Genomic DNA, 21342 nt, shown 5'->3' on the forward strand with positions numbered 1-21342 from the left:
GCTGGCCGCTGGGCTGGGGCACATGGGTTGCCTGCCTTGTGCTAAAAATGGAACCCCAGACTTTCTGGGATTAGTAATACAATCCTGATCCCCCAGGGCCCTCCCCATTTTCTGGGAACATCCCAAACATCTTCCACAGGAAAAACCAGACACTTGAACCCAGGCATCCAGGAGCCCAAGGTCTGGTGCCCAGGGAGGGAAGGGCTTGCCAAGGCTCCTCCCCCAGTGCCCAGCACCCCTGGAGGGGGGAGCGGGGGGGCGGGCCACGCAAATGGGAAACCGCTGTACCCCTTGGGCTGGATAGTACGCGCCAGCATAGATCCCAAATTCTGTAGGGCTTGCACCTGGATAGAGGCCTGGGGCTCCTGGCTGCACAGGGTACTGCTGAACCTGTACCGCTGTACTACATCCCTGTCCAGGGATCCAGCAGGGTAGACATGGGCAGCTGGGCCAGGGCGGGCAGGGGCTGGAGGCTGCACTGCTCGTGGGCTGGGCCCGGCTAGGGTAGAAGTGCTGGCGGGGCTGAGAAGGCGCGTTCATTTGTGTCTCTTGTGGCGTACTGAACACCACCGGTGCTGTCTACCCCGGGGGAAACGCTGGCCGTGGGAGTCCGGGGGATGGGACAGATGGGGGACCTGTGGACTGTGGAGCTTTGTTCATTTCATTTGGTGCCACATCAGGGTGCCCCCAGCACGCCCTCGGTTAAGAATAAGTCCACGGTGCGGCCTACAGGTTCTGGGCATCCGAGGGCCTGGGGGGGAGGCGAGGGGCATCAACCTGGCTCCGCGGGGCCCAAGACCAGCCAGACCGGAAATCCCAGGTCTCGCTGGCACCAGGATCCCGGATCACGAATGGGGCCAGCTGCTTGGGCCGTGGTGTCCCCACCCGCACCAGGGGCACACAGGGTGTAGGACACGAAGGGCGGGAGTCAGGCCCTAAAAGGAAAGGCGGGTGGCGGCCATTGAGGAGCCGGTTTCAGGTAAGTGAGAGTCGGCTTGGGGCTCCGAGCCGACGTGAAATGAGGCCTGATGAGTGAGGGCTGAAAGCGAGTTTATTTTGAGGGAGTGAGGAGTGAGCGGATGGAAAGGCCGGAGCGTGAGCGGAGCGGAGGGGCGGAAGGGAAGCGGGCCCCCTGCCCTGCCCCTGTGCCCGCCCCCGCGCCCGTCTGCCCCGCCCCGCCCCCGTGCCCTCCTGCCCCCCTGTGTCCCACCCTGTCCCGCCTCCCGTGTCTGCCCCTGCCCCCCTGTGCCCCGCCCCGCGCCCCCGCTCCCCCGTGCCCCGCGCCCGCTCCGCCCCGCCCCGCCCCCGTGCCCCGCCCCCCGTGCCCCTCGCAGCTCCAGCAAGGGCCAAAGCAGCGCGTGTCGCTTCCCGGCCGCTAAGCGGGAGGGGGCGGCGGGCCGGGAGCCGCGGTGCGTGCCCTGTGGGCCGCCTCGGGTCAGGCTGGGCGGCATTTCGCGCGACGAACCCGGCGCCCTCCCAGCCCGCGGGGCCTGCGTCGTCCCAGCCCCACCGAGCAGCCGGGCCGGGCACACGTGGGCCGGGGAACGGGGCCCTGGCGGGTCAAGGCACCGGGGCGGCGGCGCAGGGTGGCGGGTCCCGGCCCGGATGGCTGCGGATGCGCGGGGAGGGGTGGGGGGGCCCTTTTTTTAAACCAGTTTTGGAAAGCTTTGTGGGTGTTATGGATATTAACATTTTATCTTTCAAAGGCATTGAGAAGGTTTCTTTCCCCAGTCTATTTCACCCTTCAACTTTGTTTTTTGAATTTATTTGCCAGAAAATAATTTACAGATATTTTAGGTTGTCAAATAAGTACATTGGAAAAATTCGGGAGATTTCTATCTTGGTTTAAGAGTCCTTCTTTGTCTCAAGTTAATTTAAAAATATATTCTTCTAAATTCTCTTTCAAGATACATACTGGTTTTTGTTTTATGTTTAATACATTTTATCCATTTATTTGGGGTTATGTGGGGAGTAGGAAATAGCCAGTTGTGCCAGGACCATTTACTAAATAAACTTTTGCAATTTCATAGCTTTAGGTAATTTCTCTACGGATAGTTTATCTTCCCCCCCACCCCCCCGCCTTTTGTTTGTTTGTTTGTTTGTTTGTTTGTTTTGAAACAGAGCCTCGCTCTGTCGCCAGGCTGGAGTGCAATGGCGCGATCTGTGCTCACTGCAACCTCCGCTCCCGGTTCAAGCGATTCTCCTGCCTCTGCCTCCCAAGTAGCTGGGATTATAGGCACCCATCACCACACCCAGCTAATTTTTGTATTTTTGGTAGAGACGGGGTTTCACCATGTTGGCCAGGATGGTCTCCATCTTTTGACCTCGTGATCGCCTGCCTCAGCCTCCCAAAGTGCTGGAATTACAGGCGTGAGCCTCCGCGCCTGGCGTATCTTTTTCCTCTTAACTTGTGGGATTCTCCCTGCTCATTTTTGTCATATGTTGCAAATATTTTCTCCTCACCTATCAATTCTTTTAACTTTGTGTTGTGTTGTTTTTACTTTGATGTAGTTACATCTGGCTTTCCTGTATATCCTTTGCTCTGTGTATTTTGGTCCCATTTAAGGTCATAAATATGCTCCCCTGTATCTTTTGTAACAGCTTGATACTTTTATTGCTTACTTCTATAATCCATCTGGAATCTACTTTAGGGTCAAGCTTTATTTATTTTCCCAAATGACTAGCTAGTAACCTTCACACCAGTCATTCTTTCTCACTGATTTGAAACAGCTATTTTTTTTTTTTTTTTTTTTTTTTTGAGGCGGAGTCTCGCTCTGTTTCCAGGCTGGAGTGTAGTGGCGCGATCTCGGCTCACTGTAACCTCCGCCTTCCGGGTTTGAGCTATTCTCCTGCCTCAGCCTCCTGAATAGCTGAGACTACAGGTGCATGCCACCACGCCCAGCTAATTTTTGTATGTTTAGTAGAGATGAGGTTTCAACATGTTGGCCAGGATGGTCTCGATCTCTTGACCTCATGACCCACCCGCCTCAGCCTCCCAAAGTGCTGGGATTACAGGCTTGAGCCACTGTGCCCAACCAGCTTGTCTTCTTTTTAAAACGTGCCTATTAACATGGCCTTATGGCTTTTTCTTCTTTTGATGTGTTAATGGGTCCGCCTCCCAGTTGCTGGAGCCCATCTGCCCAAGGTACAGTTGGAGTCCACCTCCTCCCTGAATGCTCCCAGGTTCCCAGTGGAGCCAGACCTGCAGAGGGAAGTCCTCAGGAATCCTTGAAAATGGAAAGAACAATTGGATTTCTTCTGAGACAGATGCCACCATTTAAACTGGAAAGGCAGTCCATCAGGAGAGAATGAGTAACCAAGCGGAAGGCGTTCTCAGGTCACTCAGGCAGAGCCCAGCGAATGGTCTTTGTGGACCCTGCCTGTGGAAGGGTCACCAAGGCACCATTCCACGAATGCCTTCAAACTGTTGATAAGTAGCCTCTGAGAATGGCTACTCCCAGCCATCTCCCCTAGTTCCAGCCTCTCCCCTAGTCCCAGCCTCTCCCCTAGTCCCAGCCTCTCCCCTACTCCCACCCATCTCCCCTAGTTCCAGCCTCTCCCCTAGTCCCAGCCTCTCTACTTCCCACCATCTCCTTCCATCTCCCAGCCTCTCCCTGGTTCCAGCCTCTCCCTAGTCCCAGCCTCCTAGTCCCAGCCTCTCCCCTACTCCCACCCATCTCCCCTACTCCCATGTCTCCTGTTCCAGCCTCCCTAGTCCCAGCCTCTCCCTAGTTCCCTTCCCTCTCCTATTCCCAGCCTCTCCCCTAGTCCCAGCCTCTCCCCTAGTTCCCTGTTCTTGGCTTTGATATGCAGGGACCCACAGTCTCAGCTCTAAGAGCACATAGGAGGGGCCCATCGATCTTTCCCTGAGCATCCACCACATACATCCAACCAAGGCCAGGGTTGAAGGTGCTGCCTCTCAGCTCTGCTTCCAGCAAGGCCTTCTCCTTCCGGGTGTGTCATCTTGAGACTACATGGGGCAAACTCACTAAATCAAGGTATTCTAAAGATATTTCAAAGTGAGGATTTAAGTTTTGATCGATAGTATATAAGTTTCAGATCAAGTGCCAAAGAAAGTATTAAGAGCCCACTGATTAGAATCAGAATTCTTCCCAGAACAAAGCAAATCTTTGTTCCTTTTTGGGCAGGTGAAAATGTTTTGGTTGTGTAATAAGATTTTGCTGCATCTGCTAAAGCTGCCAAGCCATGCTGGACTGAGGAACGATGCTGCGTACAGAACGACGCCCCACGCTGCCCGAGCTAAAGTGGGAAAGGAGAGCCTTGCTTCCTCCAGAGCCTTGCCTGGTCCCACCCCCCACTGCCTTCCCCTCACCTAATGAATTACTGGAATAGATTTTTCCGTGTTGAATCATTCTTGAATTTCTAGGTTAAGCCTGACTTTCTCCTGATGCATCTTTGCTTTAAATACTTCTGGATTTGATTTGATTTGCTTTGTCCATCTTTCATGAATGTCTTTCTTAGCCTCCAGGTCCATAGATATTCAGAGCAATTCGTCCTAAAACAAGATGAGATTTCAGATGCATAAGCCACCCCCTCCCCAGTCTTAACATAATTTGGACAAGTGACGAGTCATTTAACCAGTGTACACCAGTTAGTCCCTAGAATAGATTAAAACGTTTCCCCAAAAACTGAAAATGCAAGGGGAAGAGGTTGAGAAAAGTAGTTAATTTCTAAATATTGACTCTATTTAGTTTCTGGCTTTGACAATAAGTGACCCCATTTTCCACTCAGACTGTGACTGGTCATCCAAGTTGTAGACTCCTAAAATAGGCTCAGTCAGAAATTTCAGAATTTAATTGCCATGAGATTTCTAACTCAAGTTTATCCAAAATAAGACACAAATACTCTTCTAAGACATTAAGTTGGAAATTTACATGTGAGGGAGGTAATCACTACAGGATAAGACACTAGGTTCAAATTTCAAGCCAGCCAAGACAAATCCTTTTTTTTTTTTTTTTTTTTTTTTGAGACGGAGTCTCACTCTGTCACCCAGGCTGGAGTGCAGTGGCACGATCTTGGCTCACTGCAAGCTCCGCCTCTCCAGGTTCACACCATTCTCCTGCCCCAGCCTCCCAAGTAGCTGGGACTACAGGTGCCACCCGGTAGTTTTTGTATTTTTGCAGGTGTGGGATCCTCAGTCTCAGTTCTCCTCAGCCTCCCGGGCAGCTGGGATTACGAGCCATGCACCTGCGCCTGGCTGGTTTTTTGTATTTTTTTAGTAGAGGCGGGGTTTCACCGTGTTAGCCAGGATGGTCTCGATCTCGGCCTGCGTGATCCGCCGCCTCCAGCCTCCCAAAGTGCTGGGATTACAGGCGTGAGCCACCGCGCCCGGCTGACAAATTCTTAACTAATCTATGTGCTCTTGGCCCCCAAGCATACAGCCTCCAATTATGTGGGTTGACAGACTCTGAATTATAACCATATTTGCTGCTGTTTCTGACAGAAGACAAGCCAAAGTCGCTCTTTCCACGTGTGGGTTTTTATTTCTAGTCCTTCACATTGACCACAGAATCGCCTGTGGCTTCCAAACCTGTCACAAGCAGTTTGTTGTTGCTCTTCTGTATGTGATTAAGTGGATTTACCTTTTGTATACTCATCGCTACCATCTCTGTTTATCATCCATTTAGGGACCTTAGACAAGGTACAAGACAAAGAGAAGAGGGCATGTGGGGTGAAGCTCACTAGCTGCCTGCCTGATTTTTCTGCACACAGGTGAGATATTCCTGCACATCCTCTGGGGACCCCAGAATGAGGGGGACTCGCTGGTGAATTGCCTCGGGTTTCACGTCCAGTACAGGCTGGGTCCCCGTGGTTGCCAAGCCTCCTGCCTGCTCAATGATGTAGGCCACGGGATTGCATTCATACAGGAGCCGGAGCTGTGGAGGAACAGAGGCAGGTGAATAAACTCTGCAAGTGGCCAAATGTCCTGAGCCAGGCCCCTAAAGTTGGGGGAGCAGTTTGCACTGTGGAGCTTCCATCTGGCTAGCATGAGTGCACCATGCCCCTCACAAGAGAGGGCCCGAGCTTTAGAGCCTACAGCAGGCCAGATGCATCAGATGGCGCTCATCCAGAAGCCTTGAGGCCCCTCTGCCCAGGTGGCTGAGCCAGCTATCTGCCCATCTTGTGATTCTTGTGCTTACCAGGGAGCTGCCTCTTGACTTGGAGATATGAGATCTAGGCTCCTACTTCTCGGTTCAACAAGGGCAAACTGATGCTGCAGACCTGGGTGGAAGCCTTTGTATGTGAGACCTCAAGGCTGGTAAAGAGTCAAGCTTGGATGGGACAGTAAGGTCACCTTGAGCATGCCGGGTCGCCTCTCTGGGGACAGCCACAGTGGCTGGGATTGTGTGGAGGAGCTCCACATCTTAAGCTTTGACTTTTCTAACTAGTTTGCTGGTGTTTCAACAGTCTTGTCTTTTGCCCCTTTAGACTAAGTGAAATCCCATCGTTTGCATCCTGTGGTTCCCCTCTGGTACCACTCATCCCACTGAGGCCTGTTTAGTGCCTGGCTTCCTCCCTAGGCTGCTGTCCATCCTAGCTGGTCCCTGTACTCTCAGTAGTGCCTGACACATTGAAAGTGTTGGCTCCTGTCTGTAATCCCAGCATTTTGGGAGGCCAAGGCAAAAGGATCACTTGAGTCCAGGAAGTTGAGACCCCATTTGAGATAGTGAGACCCCATCTCTACAAAAAATTTAAAAATTAACCAGGTGTGGTAGTGCACACCTGTGATCCCAGCTACTCAGGAAGCTGAAGTGGGAAGATCAACTGAGCCCCAGAGTTCAAGGCCGCAGTGAGCTGTGATCACACTACTGCCCTCCAGTCTAGGAGACAGAGCGAGAGCCTGTCTCAAAAACAAAGGAAGTGTCCAAGCAAGGCCACTGTGTTTCCTGCACTAGGAGTCCCAGCCGAGGGCAGAAATTGGGTTGAAATCAGCCTGTGCCCTGCTTGCCAGTCTCTGCACAAGACCCCGGGCTGAGCCTGTTCGGAGGAAGGAAGGCCTTCTCTAACCCTCCTGCAGGCATGTGAGAACTGGCAGGAGGCTGCCTGTGTCTTGTGAGTACGCGGTGAATTGAAATGAATGGGGTTGGATTGAATGGACCTTTTAGGTCTATTTCTGTGATGATGTCATGATGCCCCCGGCCTGACGCACGACACACACCCCCATCACCTTAGATTCAGGGTGTCGTTCTGGCCGAAGGCCGTGCTGCTGTGCATGACTCAGTATCATCTTCTCCTTTCTCCACATCAGTGCAACCTGTGACTTCCCAGAAGTTCATTCTCCACTATCACCTTACAAAATGGTTGACCCAGCTGTGTGCAGCCTTTCCTTACCATTCTTTTCTTCCAGTCCGTTTTGGTGATACGTTTAAACTACTTTCAGAAACAGTCATATATTATGGTGAATTTTTTCTATGGTTCTATTATATATTTATATGTTATTACATTATTATATATCATATTATATATTTATATATTATATGTTGTTACATATTTTTTCTATTGTATATATTATATATATTAAGGAGAGAAACGCGATATATTTGGTCTAGGCTGGAGATCCAGGCATTCAAGAGAAAGTAGGTGAAGACTCCATGGGGGTATTTACTGCCATTTTGGTCAGACAGTGTAAGATGCCCTCACCCTAGACCTCTGGCTCTTAAAGTAATGGGTGCCCAGAAGGGTGTAAAAAAGTTGTGGTGCATGCGGGCTGTCTGGGGGCAGATAGTTCTGTCCTTCATCACCCACAGGAGGGACACGGGAGGCCACGCTGTCCAGGACAGTCTAGCCAAGGAGACCCTCACCTTGACAGCCTGTAGCGCTCAGCATTTTTCTCCCCTTTTATGGGGGGGATTTGGGGTATCAGACAAGAAAGTCTCAGACTGTAATCAATTACCCTGTTGATTCAAATACTTTAACCAAAAAAAGCTCAGCCTTAGTACATAATGTGCTTGTCTTGGAGCCAAGTTACTTTTGCTCTGACCTCAGATGCCCCTGTTGTAAGAAATTCAGTACCAAAACGCCCAGGACTTCATGGCACCTTGGCCTGCAGCCCATGTGACATGTGACCTGTACTTTTTTTTTTTTTTTTTTTTTTTGAGACCGAGTCTCACTTTATCGCCCAGGCTGGAGTGCAGTGGCGCGATCTCGGCTCACTGCAAGCTCCTCCTCCCAGGTTCAAGCGATTCTCCTGCCTCAGCCTCCCGAGTAGCTGTGATTACAGGCATGTGCTACCATGCCCAGCTAATTTTTTTATTATCATTATTTTCAGTAGAGACGGGGTTTCACCATGTTAGCCGGGATGGTCTGGATCTCCTGACCTCGTGGTCTGCCTGCCTCGGTCTCCCAAAGTGCTGGGATTACAGGCGTGAGCCACCACACCCGACCCTGACCTGTACTTTCTCTGCAATTAAATCCACACAGCTATACAGATGCAGGCACACACAGCATCGGAATGTGCACATGCACGCACAGACACACACACAGAGGTGAGCACAGGGACCACGACAGCAGAGACGCAGAGACCAGGATCCAACACAAGTTTCAGAATGGGTGGTGGTTATGCGCAGCAAACGCAGATCTATCTATGGAGTGATGTGTGCTTACAGGATATGAGTATGTGATCCCATGTGGGTATTTTCTGACTCATTTACAATCATTTGAATAATCAGTAGTAACTGATCTTTATGTTCTCCCCAGTGTAACTGAGTAAGTGACCAGAGTGGTTCTAAGAATTTCCACATCTTGGCCGGGCGCGGTGGCTCACGCCTGTAATCCCAGCACTTTGGGAGGCCAAGGCGGGCAGATCATGAGGTCAGGAGATCGAGACCATCCTGGCTAACATGGGTGAAACCCATAAGCTACTAAAAGTACAAAACTGGCGAGGTGGCAGCGCCTGTAGTCCCTTCTTTCGGGGAGGCTGAGGGGGCAGGAGGGGGAATGGTGAGAGAACCGGAGGTGGAGCTTGCAGTGACAGAATCGTGCCACTGCACTCCAGTCTGGACAACAGAGCAAAACTCTGTCCGCCCCGTAAAAAAGAATTTCCATGTCTTCTTTTTTTTGTAGTCTGCACAATGCATGAGGCTGGGTGCAGTGGCGGGATCTCCAGCTCACTGCAGCTCCGCCTCCCGGGTTGCAGCCATTCTCCTGCCTCAGCCTCGAGTAGCCGGGGACTACGAAACCACGCCACCTCGCCCGGCTAGTTTTAGAGTATTTTAGTAGAGGCGGGGGTTTTCATTAGCCAGGATGGTCTCGAACTCCTGACCTCATGATCCACCGTCCTCGGCCTCCCAAAGTGCTGGGATTACAGGCTTGAGCCACCGCGCCCGGCCATTTCCATGTCTTCTACTTTGCCTCACTTAGTCCTCCGTGGCGCTTAGCTTCCCTTCAGCGCCTCTTCTGCAGGCTTATCGGTGTTCTTAGTTCAGTGGGTGAACACACTCGGGCTAAGCACTCACACGGAGAGAAACACCTGATACACCAACCTATTAGAGTCTCTCTGGCTTCAGTGTGCTGTGTTAGATCTCTCAGCATGGCTTTGATTCTTAGCATTCGAGTAACTCAAATCTCAAGGTGACTCTGAGAGACAGAAAAATGTGTTGCTGGTTGTTGGTGTGTCAGAGAAAACAGAGGCCTTTATTTGATTTGACTACTTACCTACTATTTCTGTGATCGGCTAAAATTCAGATGCATTTTTATGGGAGGTTCTATGCAAGACAGCTGGATCATAAGATTCTCACTTGATAATACAAGTATTTTCAGTTTTGCATCATTAAATTGCAATTAGACCTTCCAGGAACTACCTTTCCAGATCTATTGGCTGAGTTCTGAGCAGAAGTTCTTATTCTAGGGTTTGGAAATTCTCTAGGGGATATTTGGGTGAACTTCAGGGCATCAGTGAACCCCCTCAATGTGTATTGCGCCACCACGCATGTAGACGTGTATGTGATGTGTATGTTTACATGCATTTGTTCTGGGAAGTGTGTTGATAAGTTTTATTAGGCTCCCTATGGGGTCCATGCTACGAAATCAGCTGGTGCTGAAGCTAAAAGTCAGATGCAGCCTGTGGAGAGAGAGACACACAGCAGGCTTCCGGTGAACGGTGGGTGGGAGGCTGGAGGGGGTAAGACCAGTGAGAATCACCAGTCACATAACGTCAGCCTGTTTGCCTCCTTCTTCAAACCTCCCACAGCCTGGAGACTCACTCAAGGGAAATACAGCTCCCTGTATTTTTCCTCCCCTGCCCGTCTTCACACAGACATGCCATGAAGCAGTGCAGCAGCCAAACAGCAGGCGTGAGGGGAGGGAGCTCCCCTCCTCCCTGACCCGATGCACAGCCGGTGGACAAGGGAGAATTACCTTGCCCTTAGGGCTCTTCTGGTTGGCTGGGTACAGGAAGATTCCTCCATAGACCAGGGTGCGGTGCACGTCAGCCACCATGGAGCCCACGTACCTGGCCCCATAGGGAGCACTGCCATCCTAGAAGACAGAAAGAGACGAGACAAGATCCAGTGGCTTTCAGAATTAGCTAGCACCTACTCGCGGTCACAAGTCCAGTTGGTGTGACCTCTGCCTTCTTGATCCCCTATCCTCCACCCACTAGTGTAGGAATTGAAAAGAATATATAATTGTGCATTTCATTCGTGATGAGCTCCTCAAACCTTATTGTGTGACTGGACTTACCAAATGTAGGACTGCTTAAAGGATGAGACAATATCCTGCGGCAATCTTAAAAGAGCCTCTAAACAAACAAACAGAAAGAAAAAGCCCATCCCACATGCACTGCCACCTACAGGCTCAAAATAAAGGGATGGAAGCCAAACATATAGAAAACAGAAAAAAGCAGGGGCTGCAATCTTAATTTCAGACAAAATAGACTTTAAACCAATAAAGTTCAAAAAAGACAAAGAAGGATATTACATAATTGTAAAGGCCTCAATTCAAGAAGAAGGCCTAACTATCCTAAATGATATGCACCCAACACAGGGGCACTCAGATTCATAAAGCAAGCTCTTAGACTCCCACACAATCATAGTGGGAGACTTCAACACCCCACTGACAGTGATCACTGAAGTAGAAAATTAACGAAGACACTCAAGACCTCAAATCAACACTAGACCGAATGAATCTGTTACACATCTGTAGAACTATATCTACAGAACATCTATAGAATAGAAAGCTATAGAACTCTCCACCCAAAACAAGCAAAATATATGTTCTTTTCATCACACATAGCACATACACTAAAACTGAACACACCTTCAGACATAAAACAATCCTCAGCAAATGCAAAAGAACTGAACTTATACCAGCCACTCTCCAACCACAGCTCAATAAAAATTGAAATCGAGACTAAGAAAATCACTCAAACTATACAATTACATGAAAATTAAACAACTTGCTCCTGAATGACTTTTGGATAAATAATGACATTAAGGCAGAAATCAAGAGATTCTTTGAAACTGGTGAGAACAAAGATAAAATAACCAGAATTTCTGGGACACAGCTAAGGCAGTGTTAAGAGGAAAATTTATAGCACTATATTCCCACATCAAAAAGTTAAAAAGATCACAGATTAACAACCTAATAGCACAACCAAAAGAACTAGAGATATAAGAGCAAACCAGCCCCAAAGCTAGCAAAAGACAAGAAATAATCAAAATCAGAGCTGAACTGAAGGAGAAACACACACACACACACACAAAATTCATGGCTGGGCCCTGTGACTCATGCCTGTAATCCCAGCACTTTGGGAGACCAAGGTGGGTGAATCACCTGAGGTCAGGAGTTCGAGACCAGCCCAACCAACATGGTGAAATCCCATCTCTACTAAAAATACAAAAATTAGACAGGTGTGGTGGTGTGTGTCTGTAATCCCAGCTATTCGGGAGGCTGAGGCAGGAGAACTGCTTGAACCTGGGAGGCAGAGGTTGCAGTGAGCCGAGATTGCACCACTGCACTCCAGCCTAGGCGACAGTGTGAGACTCCGTCTAAAAAAAAAAAAAATCAAAAGATCAATGAATCTAGGAGTTTGTTTTTTGGAAAAAAAAAAAAAAACTAATAAGAGATAGACTGCTCACTAGATTAATAGAGAAAAATAGAGAGACGATCCAAATAAATTCAACTAGAAATACCAAAGGGGATATTACCCACTGACACCACAGAAATACAAACCATCAGAGACTACTGTGAACACCTCTATGTACTCACACTAGAAAATCTAGAAGAAATGGGAAAATTCCTGGACACATACACTCTCCTACAACAGCCAGGAAGAAACTGAATCCCTGAACAGACCAATAACAAACTCCAAAATTAAATCAGTAAAAATAGCCTATCATCCAAAAAAAGCCTATAACCAGAGAGATTCAGAGCCGAATTCTACGAGCTATATAAAGAAGAGCTGATACCACTTTCACTGAAACTGTTCCAAAAAAATTGAAGAGGAAAGACTCTTCCCCAACTCATTCTATAAGGCCAACATCATTCTGATACCAAAACCTGGCAGACACACACACACACACACACACACACACACACACACACACACACACACTTCAGGCCAATATTCTTGATGAATATTGATGCAAAAATCCTCATCAAAATACACAGCAGCAGCACCTTATAAAGCTTATCCACCACAATCAAGTAGGCTTTATCCCTGGGATGCAAGGTTGGGTCAACATACACAAATCAATAAATGTGATTCATCACATAAAATGAACTAAAGACAAAAACCACTTGATTATCTCAATAAATGCAGAAAAAGGCTTTCAATGAAATTCAACACCTCTTCATGTTGCAAACTCTCAACAAACTAGGTATTGAATGAACATACCTCAAAATAATAAGCTCCATCTATGACAAACCCACAGCCAACATTATGCTGAATGGGCAAAAGCTGGAAGCACTCCCCTTGAAAACTGGCACAAGAAAAGGATGCCCTCTCTCACCACTCCTATTCAGCATAGTATTGGAAGTTATGGTCAGAACAATCACACAAAAGAAATAAGTAAAGGGCATCCAAATAGGAAAATAGGAAGTCAAACTATCCCTCTTAGCAGATGACATGATTGTATAGCTAGAAAACCCCATAGTATTGGTCGGCTGGGCGTGGTGGTTCAGACCTGTAATCCCAGCACTTTGGGAGGCCGAAGTGGGCAGATCACGAGGTCAGGAGATTGAGACCATCCTGGCTAACACAGTGTAACTCCGTCTCTACTAAAAATACAAAAAATTAGCCGAGTGTGGTGGCAGGCACCTGTAGCCCCAGCTACTCGAGAGGCTGAGGCAGGAGAATGGCGTGAACCTGGGAGGTGGAGCTTGCAGTGAGCTGAGAGTGGAGCTTGCCACTGCACTCCAGCCTGGGCAACAGAGTGAGACTCTGTCTCAAAAAAAAAAAAAGAAAAGAAAAGAAAAGAAAAAAAGAAAACCCCATAGTCTTGGTCCAAAAGCTCCTTAAGCTGATAAACAACTTCAGCAGAGTTTCAAGATACGAAATGAACATACAAAAAAATCATTAGCATCCCTACACCAAAAACAGCCAGGCCAAGAGCCAAATCAGGAACATAATCCCTTTCACAATTGCCACAAAAATAATAAAATCCCTAGGAATAGAACTAGCCATGGAGGTAAAAGAGTTCTATAATAAGAGCTACAAAACATTGCTCAAAGAAATCAGAGATGACACAAACAAATGGAAAAACATTCCATGCTTATGGATATAAAGGATCAATATTGTTAAAATGGGCATACTACCCAAAGCAATTTACAGATTCAGTGCTGTTCCTATTAAACTACCAATGACTTTTTTCACAGAACTAGAAAAAGACTTTTAAAATTCATATGGAACCATAAAGAGACAGAATAGCCAAGGCAATCCTAAGCAAAAAGAACAAAGCTGGAGGTATCACATTACTTGACTTCAAACTATACTATAGGGCTACAATAACCAAAACAGCATGGCACTGGTACAAAAACAGATAAATAGACCAATGTAACACAATAGAGAATCCAGAAATAAGGTCATACACCTACAACCATTTGACCTTCAACAAAGCTGACAAAAACAAGCAATGACGAAATGACTTCCTATTCAATAAATGGTGCTGAGATAACTAGCTAGCCATATGCAGAAGGTTGAAACTAACTCAAGATGGATTAAAAACTTAATGTGAAACCCAAAACCATAAAAACCCTGGAAGACAACCTAGGCAATACCATTCTGGATGTAGGCATGGGCAAAGAATTCATGACAAAGACACCAAAAGCAATTGCAATGAAAACAAAAATTGCCAAATGAGATCTAATTAAACTAAAGAGCTTCTGCACAGCAAAAGAAACTGTCAATAAACAGACAACCCACAGAATGGGAGAAAATTTCTGCAAACTATACATCTGAGAAAAGTCTAATATCCAGCACCTATAAGGAGCTTAAATATATAAGGAAAAAAACATTAAAAAATGGGTAAAGGACATGAACAGACACTTTTCAAAAGAAGACACACCCAGCCTGGCCAATATGGTGAAACCCCATCTCTACTAAAGATACAAACATTAGCTGGGCATGGTGGCGTGTGCCTGTAGTCCCAGCTACTTGGGAGGCTGAGGCAGAAGAATCATTTGAACCCGGGAGGCAGAGGTTGCAGTGAGCTGAGATCGCGCCACTGCACTCCAGCCTGGGCGACAGAGAGAGACTCCATCTCAAAAAAGAAAAAAAAAAAAGAAGACGACGACGACATACATGCAGCCAAAAAGCATATGAAAAAAGCTCAATATCATTGCTCATTAGAGAAATGCAAATCAAAACCACAATGAGATACCATCTCACACCAGTCAGAATGACAATTATTTAAAAATCAAAATGTAACAGAGGCTGGCGAGGTTGCAGAGAAAAGGAAATGTTTATGCATTGTTGGTGGGAGTGTAAATCAGTTCAACCATTGTGGAAAGCAGTGTAATGATCTCTCAAACAGCTAAAAGCAGCCATCCCATTTGACCCAGCCGTCCCATGACTGGGTATATACCCAAAGGAATAGAAATCATTCTATTGTAAAGACACACGCATGTGTATGTTCACTGCAACACTATTCACAATAGCAAAGACATGGAATCAACCTAGATGCCCATTAGTGGTGGACTGGATAAAGAAAATGTGCTACATATACACAATGGAATACTATGCAGCCATAAAGAAGAATGACATCATGTTTTTGCAGGAACATGGGTGGAGCTGAAGGCCTAATTATCTTAAGTAAACTAACACAGAAACGGGAAACCAGATGCTACATGTTCTCACTTATAAGTAGGAGCTAAATGATGAGAAACACATGGACACAAAGAGGGAAACAACAGGCACTGGGGCCTACTTGAGGGTGGAGGGAGGGAGGAAGGGGAGGAGCAGAAAAGACAAGTATTGGATACCAGGTTTAGTACCTGGGAGACCAAACAATCTGTACAACAAAACCCCCATGACACGAGTTTACTTATATAACAAACCTGCACAACTACCCCTGAATCCAAAATAAAAGTGTGGAAAATAAAATCACACCTGCATCACAGGAATGTGTTCTGGTGTCTAAACCTCTGTACGATGAATATAGTTAACAATAATATCTGACATTTTCAAAAAGCTAGAAGGAGGATATTGAATGTTCCCAGCACAAAGAAATAATAAATGTTTGAGATGATGGATTTCCTAATTATACTGATCTGATCACTGTACATTATATATAATGAAACATCACTATGTATCCCATAAATATGTACAGTTATTATATGTCAATTAAAAATAAAACAATGGGCCTGGCACGGTGGCTCACACCTGTAATCCCAGCACTTTGGGAGGCCAAGGCAGGTGGATCACCTGTGGTCAGGCATTCAAGACCAGCCTGACCAACATGGTGAAATCCCGTCTCTACTAAAAATACAAAAATAGTGGCGGAAGCCTGCAATCCCAGCTACTTGGGAGGCTGAGGCAGGAGAATCGCTTGAACCGGGGAGGCGGAGGTTGTGGTGAGCCGAGATCGCGCCATTGCACTTCAGTCTTGGCAACAAGAGGGAAACTCCATCTCAAAATAAAAATAAATACATACATGAATAAAATAAAGTTAAATAAATAAAATGATGACAATTTTAATGATTAGTCACCTCCTTCATAATTCATGGTCATCATCTTTTTTAGTAACTCCAACTTTATGGCTCACACTTGGCACTGTACCAACAGGTGGAATTTGTGAAAAATATAAGGAAATATTTCTGCTAATTAGGCGAGTCCAATGCTCTAACAATTGTTTAAAATGAAAACGAATGCAAAACAAACTACCAGAGCCCTGTAGCAGTGTTTCTCATTCATTTCCTCCACAATAAGCAGATTCCTGAGAACAGCCTGATTCATATTCCTCTTCCCTTCCAGATACGGAATTGGGTGCTCTGCAGCTGGGCTTCTGTCCTGTCCACACCCAGCAGGTGCACAGCTCATAAAGCAGGAAGAGGAACCGGGGTGGAGGAGGCAGAAACTCCACAGCCAGCAGGGAGGCGCTGTCTCCCCTGAGGTTAGGCAGCCCTGAACCACGCACCTGTGTGTGGGAGTGAGGATTCTTCCCCACTTGATTGTTTCCAAGCAGGCTCCCGTTGTGGTTAAGGGCATGGGTTGACAGCCAGAATGCTTGGGTTCGAATCCTGGCTCAGCCACTTACCTTGGGTAAGTAATTGAACTACTCTGTGCCTCAGCTTCCCCATCTGTACCTGCCTCCAAGAGTTGTTATGAGATAAAAGGAGCTATTACACGTAAAACACTAAAATAGGGCTTACGACATGTTAATCACCCAATACATGTTAGCTATTATTATTATCACCTTGAAACACCCCCAAATCGTAATTACAATGAACATCATCATATTCTGTTATCTTCTAGTTGCATGCCGTGAAACCACATTTAGGCAAAAATTACCAAGTCTTCTCCTATTTTAGATACTTAACACTCTATCAGACCCGAGGTGAAGCACCTTGGCCTGACTTGAGAGTGAAGACTGAAGTGAGGTTCCAGAATTCTGTTTTACCAGAAATAACCCTACTTCTAAGAATGCCTTCATGCCTTTTTTTTTTTTTTTTTTGACAGAGTCTTGCTCTGTTGTCCAGACTGGAGGGCAGTGACGCAATCTCAGTTCACCGCAACCTCCTCTTCCTTTTGGGTTCAAGCGATTTTCCTGCCTCGGCCTCCCAAGCAGCTGGGATTACAGACACCTGCCAACCACACCCAGGCAATTTTCGTATTTTTAGTAGAGATGGTGCTTCACCATGTTGGCCAGGCTGTTTTCAAACTCCTGACCTCAAGTGATCTGCCCACCTTGGCCTTCCAAAGTGCTGGGATTACAAGCGTGAGCCACCATGCCCAGCCTTACTTCTAGGAATGCCTTCTAAGGGAATTTCCAGATTAGAAAAATGAGGTACAAAGGGGCTCACTACAGCATTATTTATGGAGTGAAAAGCTGGACACAGCCTAAGTGTGGAACAACCTGAGAATGATTAAGCATGTTACCGCACAGCAATGTGCTTTTGAAGAACTTTTACTGACTCGGAAATGCTTGTGAAGTCAGTAGAAAAGCAGGTTTAAAAACTGTTTCCAGTTGAACCACATTTGGTAACTGGGTAAGCACATTTGCAGAAAACAAACCCTAGAGAAATGTATCAAGATGTTCAGCCGAGCGTGGTCACTCACGCCGGTAGTCCCAGCACTTTGGTAGGCTGATGCCAGAGGATCACGAGGTCAGGAGATCAAGACCATCTTGGCCAACATGGTGAAACCCTGTTTCTACTAAAATACAAAAAACTAGCCAGATGTGGTGGCCCACAGTGGGGTTTTTGAGGGTGAAGTACCTTACACATGGATTTTGTTTACATTTTCTTATATTTTTTGGTGTCTTCCATGTGATGTGTTACACAGGAACATACTTTTTATATTTGGAGAAAACATTAAGTTATAAAATCAAAACATTTAAATACAGAAAGAATCTTTCAACAGACACACAGTGAATTATCAGGAACTAGAGATGGAACTCATATTCCTAAGCTCCTAGTTTTTTAGCCCAGAAGGACTTGACATAACAGAGACAGGTGTTTCTACTCTTTAACTAACCTTTGCTCTGTAAAGAAAAGCTATGAGAAATCTATCAGTTAAAGACAGACAGACAGATAGATAGATAGATAGATAGATAGATAGATAGATAGATAGAGATAATAGAGAGAGACAGAGAGAGAAAGAGAGAGAGGTGAGAGTGCGGGAGGGAGCGAGGGCAGGAGGGAGGGATAACTATAGATGCTCGTAACTTGGGGGAGGAGAGCAAAGGCCTCTGAAGGTGTAGGATACAATTTGCCCTTGATAATTACACCCATTCATTTTTACAACACTGGGGAGAAACATCCTTGGCCCACATCTGCTTATTATGAGAGTGTTCCGAGAAAGCCACAGTTTTAGCAGAAAAAGCCCAGGAAAGTTCACCACAGAGTCCTTCTCCACCACATCAGTGCTCCTGCTTAATCTTCTCATCAAACAATGGCAGTTTTGCAAGGGATTGATGGAAAATCACTACAATCCTGATTTAGCTCCTTCTGACTTCTTTTTGTTTCCTAATCTTAAAAAACCTTTAAAGGGCACCCATTTCTCTTCGGCAAATAACATTATAAAGACAGCCTTGACAGGGTTAAATTCCCGTGCCTCAGTTCGTTACAGACGGATTAAAGGGTGGGTATGAGCCCTTACAAAAGCATCTGAACCTGATGGAGCTTATGTTGAGAACTAAAGTTTATATTTTATGTTTTTAATCTCTTTTAATTTCATTTTTCCATGAACTTTTTGAGGGCCTCTCATATAATTTCTTCTAAAAGCAAATGCAATGAGTGAGTGAATCTATAGGTTGGAGTTTAGTTTAAACAAATGACTTTAGAGAGGATCTGGCCTGAGCTCTGAATTTTGTAAATGTGATCTCTACCTTCTTTACAAAGAATTTATCCTGGAAAAGCTCAAATGTAAAGATAAGTACTACCTTTAGAAGGTAAATGTTAGCTATATAAGATACTAAATGCTTATGAAGAAAGGCAGAGTCCATCATCTTCCTACTGACCACAGCCATGAACAGTGGCACCAACCTCTTTCAGCAAAGCCCCTGAAGCCACCACCCAAACAGGACCCCATGGGGACAGCATTCTGTGCCACCCACCTGGCTTTCTTCACTCACCTCAGGGAATTTCTTTTTCTGCACATATTCAGTGGTGGCCGCATCAAAATACTTGGCGTAGCCCTCATTCAGGCTGTAAATCTTTCCTTTCTTCTTAATCTTGACATCTTTTTCCACCAGGACAAATTCACCAAGAGCCTAGCAACATGAAGAGAGATGCCAGGAAGAGGAGAGAATCCAGGAAACAGAAGCCGACTGCAGGATCCCCACAATGAGAGCAGGAGATGGGGGCCTGCTGGCAGAGCCCGGGCTTGGCTGTGGTCACTCTGAGCCTGCCCTGTGGTGGTTTTGCAACTGGTGGGAAGATCAGGGCTCACATGGAGCCCACAGGAAGCCCAAGCAGTAACACAGCAAGCAGGAAGACAATTCAAAGGAAGAGGCCCATAGTCTTCTTTCTCTTCCTTTGTGGCTTCCACTGTCAGCGAGGTACGAGGAACCCAGCTGTGTGTGTCTCCCCAGTTCTCACCCCCAGATTAACGTTTTCAGGAAGAGGGGCCATCAACAGTGAGAGGAAGAAGTCACATTGTTGTATGAGGGATGCATTTTAACCATTAATTTGTGGTACAGTTATTTGGTTTATGTTAGTGATTAAACTGTAGAAACCATTCACAGTTTCTGCTGTCCCAGTCTTATCTGGGGAAAAGAGGAAGAAACTGTGTTCACCCAGCATAAGGAAAAAGTTGGTAAAATCTAAAGGAATCCTCAGACACGTTAATAGAACTACGCCCAGTCCCTCTGCAGTCCCCCTGGAGCCGCCGTGGTCAATACCTGCAGGGCATCTCCCAAATACCCCTTTGTCTAGTTCTGGTAATATCACTAAAAGTCATTAAAAATGTGATCAGCTTGTGGCAGATACCACCTTCAATGCTCATGTCTGTCAAAGTCACTAGGAGGAAAATCAGAGCCTGGAAACCAGATCCATTTTGATGAATGTCAAAGATTTTGAGACAGTGAAAAACTCCAAAATGATAGCCCACAGTTGACACCTAGGTCAGAAGGTTCCCACGGAACATCAGAGGTATTCCCAGGATAAAAAGAGACAAGGCCACAGAATGACTGCACATAGCAGAGGTGTGGCTACGAGAGCTGGCACTGTCCGTGTCCGAAACAAGTCAGTGCCAAGGAGACTCAATAACAAAAACAACTCTGCAATCCTCTCCTGCCTAACATGAGTGACAACCGCTTCTGTATTGATGACTTCAATCGCCCTGCCTCCTAGATAAAAATTATTAAGGTAACTAGTCATTGATTGCACCGACTTCCAGACAATATCCAATGCAGACTGATCCTCTCTTCCTCAAATCCTGTTTAGAATCCCCAAGCAAGACCCCAAGTGCTATAAGCCCATCTCAACTCCCTCCTTATGCAGCACCCCACGGCTGCTCTGCAGTGCCTGCTAAATCTAACTTCTGGTTATTACAGGTGCACGAGTGATGTCTTTGACTCATGAGCTTTAATTCGCTGTGGGCATCTGTTGCTTTGGAGCAGCTCGGCGCTGATTTCTACTTCTGAAAAGTGCCCTGACTTGCTTTGAAGAATTAACTCTTCTCATTGGATGCCAGTCTAGGAAGACTCATATCTGGGCCCCTTGTAGGCCACGGTCAGGCACGTGCCTTAGCTTGAAAATGAGATATACCCTCCCTGGGATTGGAACCTGAGTGAGAGGCGCAGCACCAGGGCTGGTGTCCAGGCCAGACTGGCCACGTTGCGAGACCACCGCCGTGCCTCATGCTTCCTGGTGCTCTAGTCCTGCCCGTTCCTAGCCAGGGTCCTCAGCTTTCCCATCAATGCAGTAACTCTTTTCACTTGGCTGAGCTGGGGTCAGTTTTACTCTTGCTTTTCAGCAAAGAGGGTGGAGATGTGCAACCGTCATCTGAACAGCGGCACTCCCTCACCACCTGGACAGAGGCGCTCGTTCTGCATCAGGGCGGGTGAAAACGCCTTGTGTTGATCCACTCCTGGGGCTGGGGCTGGGGCTGGGGCTGGGACTCCCAGGCCCCGGGAATATTGTTTCCACAATTTTATTAACCTGGAAAATGTGTTCCTTTGTTCTGATTGTGTGGTCACCGGCAACCGCTGATTTTTAATA

General features: G+C 46.7%; 1 protein-coding gene across 1 annotated transcript in view; it reads right to left on the reverse strand.

Annotated features, from left to right (window-relative positions):
• Positions 1-5481: 5481 nt before the first annotated feature.
• Positions 5482-21342, reverse strand: part of FBP2 (fructose-bisphosphatase 2) — a 35960-nt gene continuing 20099 nt past the window's right edge. Inside the window, exons 5-7 of the mRNA XM_003912004.5 lie at positions 19254-19391; positions 10378-10497; positions 5482-5897 (exon numbers count right to left, since the gene is read on the reverse strand). Of these exons, the coding sequence (XP_003912053.1) occupies positions 5703-5897; positions 10378-10497; positions 19254-19391 (453 nt within the window). The 3' untranslated portion in view covers positions 5482-5702. The remainder of the gene's footprint in view (positions 5898-10377; positions 10498-19253; positions 19392-21342) is intronic.

The sequence above is a fragment of the Papio anubis genome, chromosome 13 (genome assembly GCF_008728515.1).
Source record: "Papio anubis isolate 15944 chromosome 13, Panubis1.0, whole genome shotgun sequence".
Taxonomy (NCBI): domain Eukaryota; kingdom Metazoa; phylum Chordata; class Mammalia; order Primates; family Cercopithecidae; genus Papio; species Papio anubis.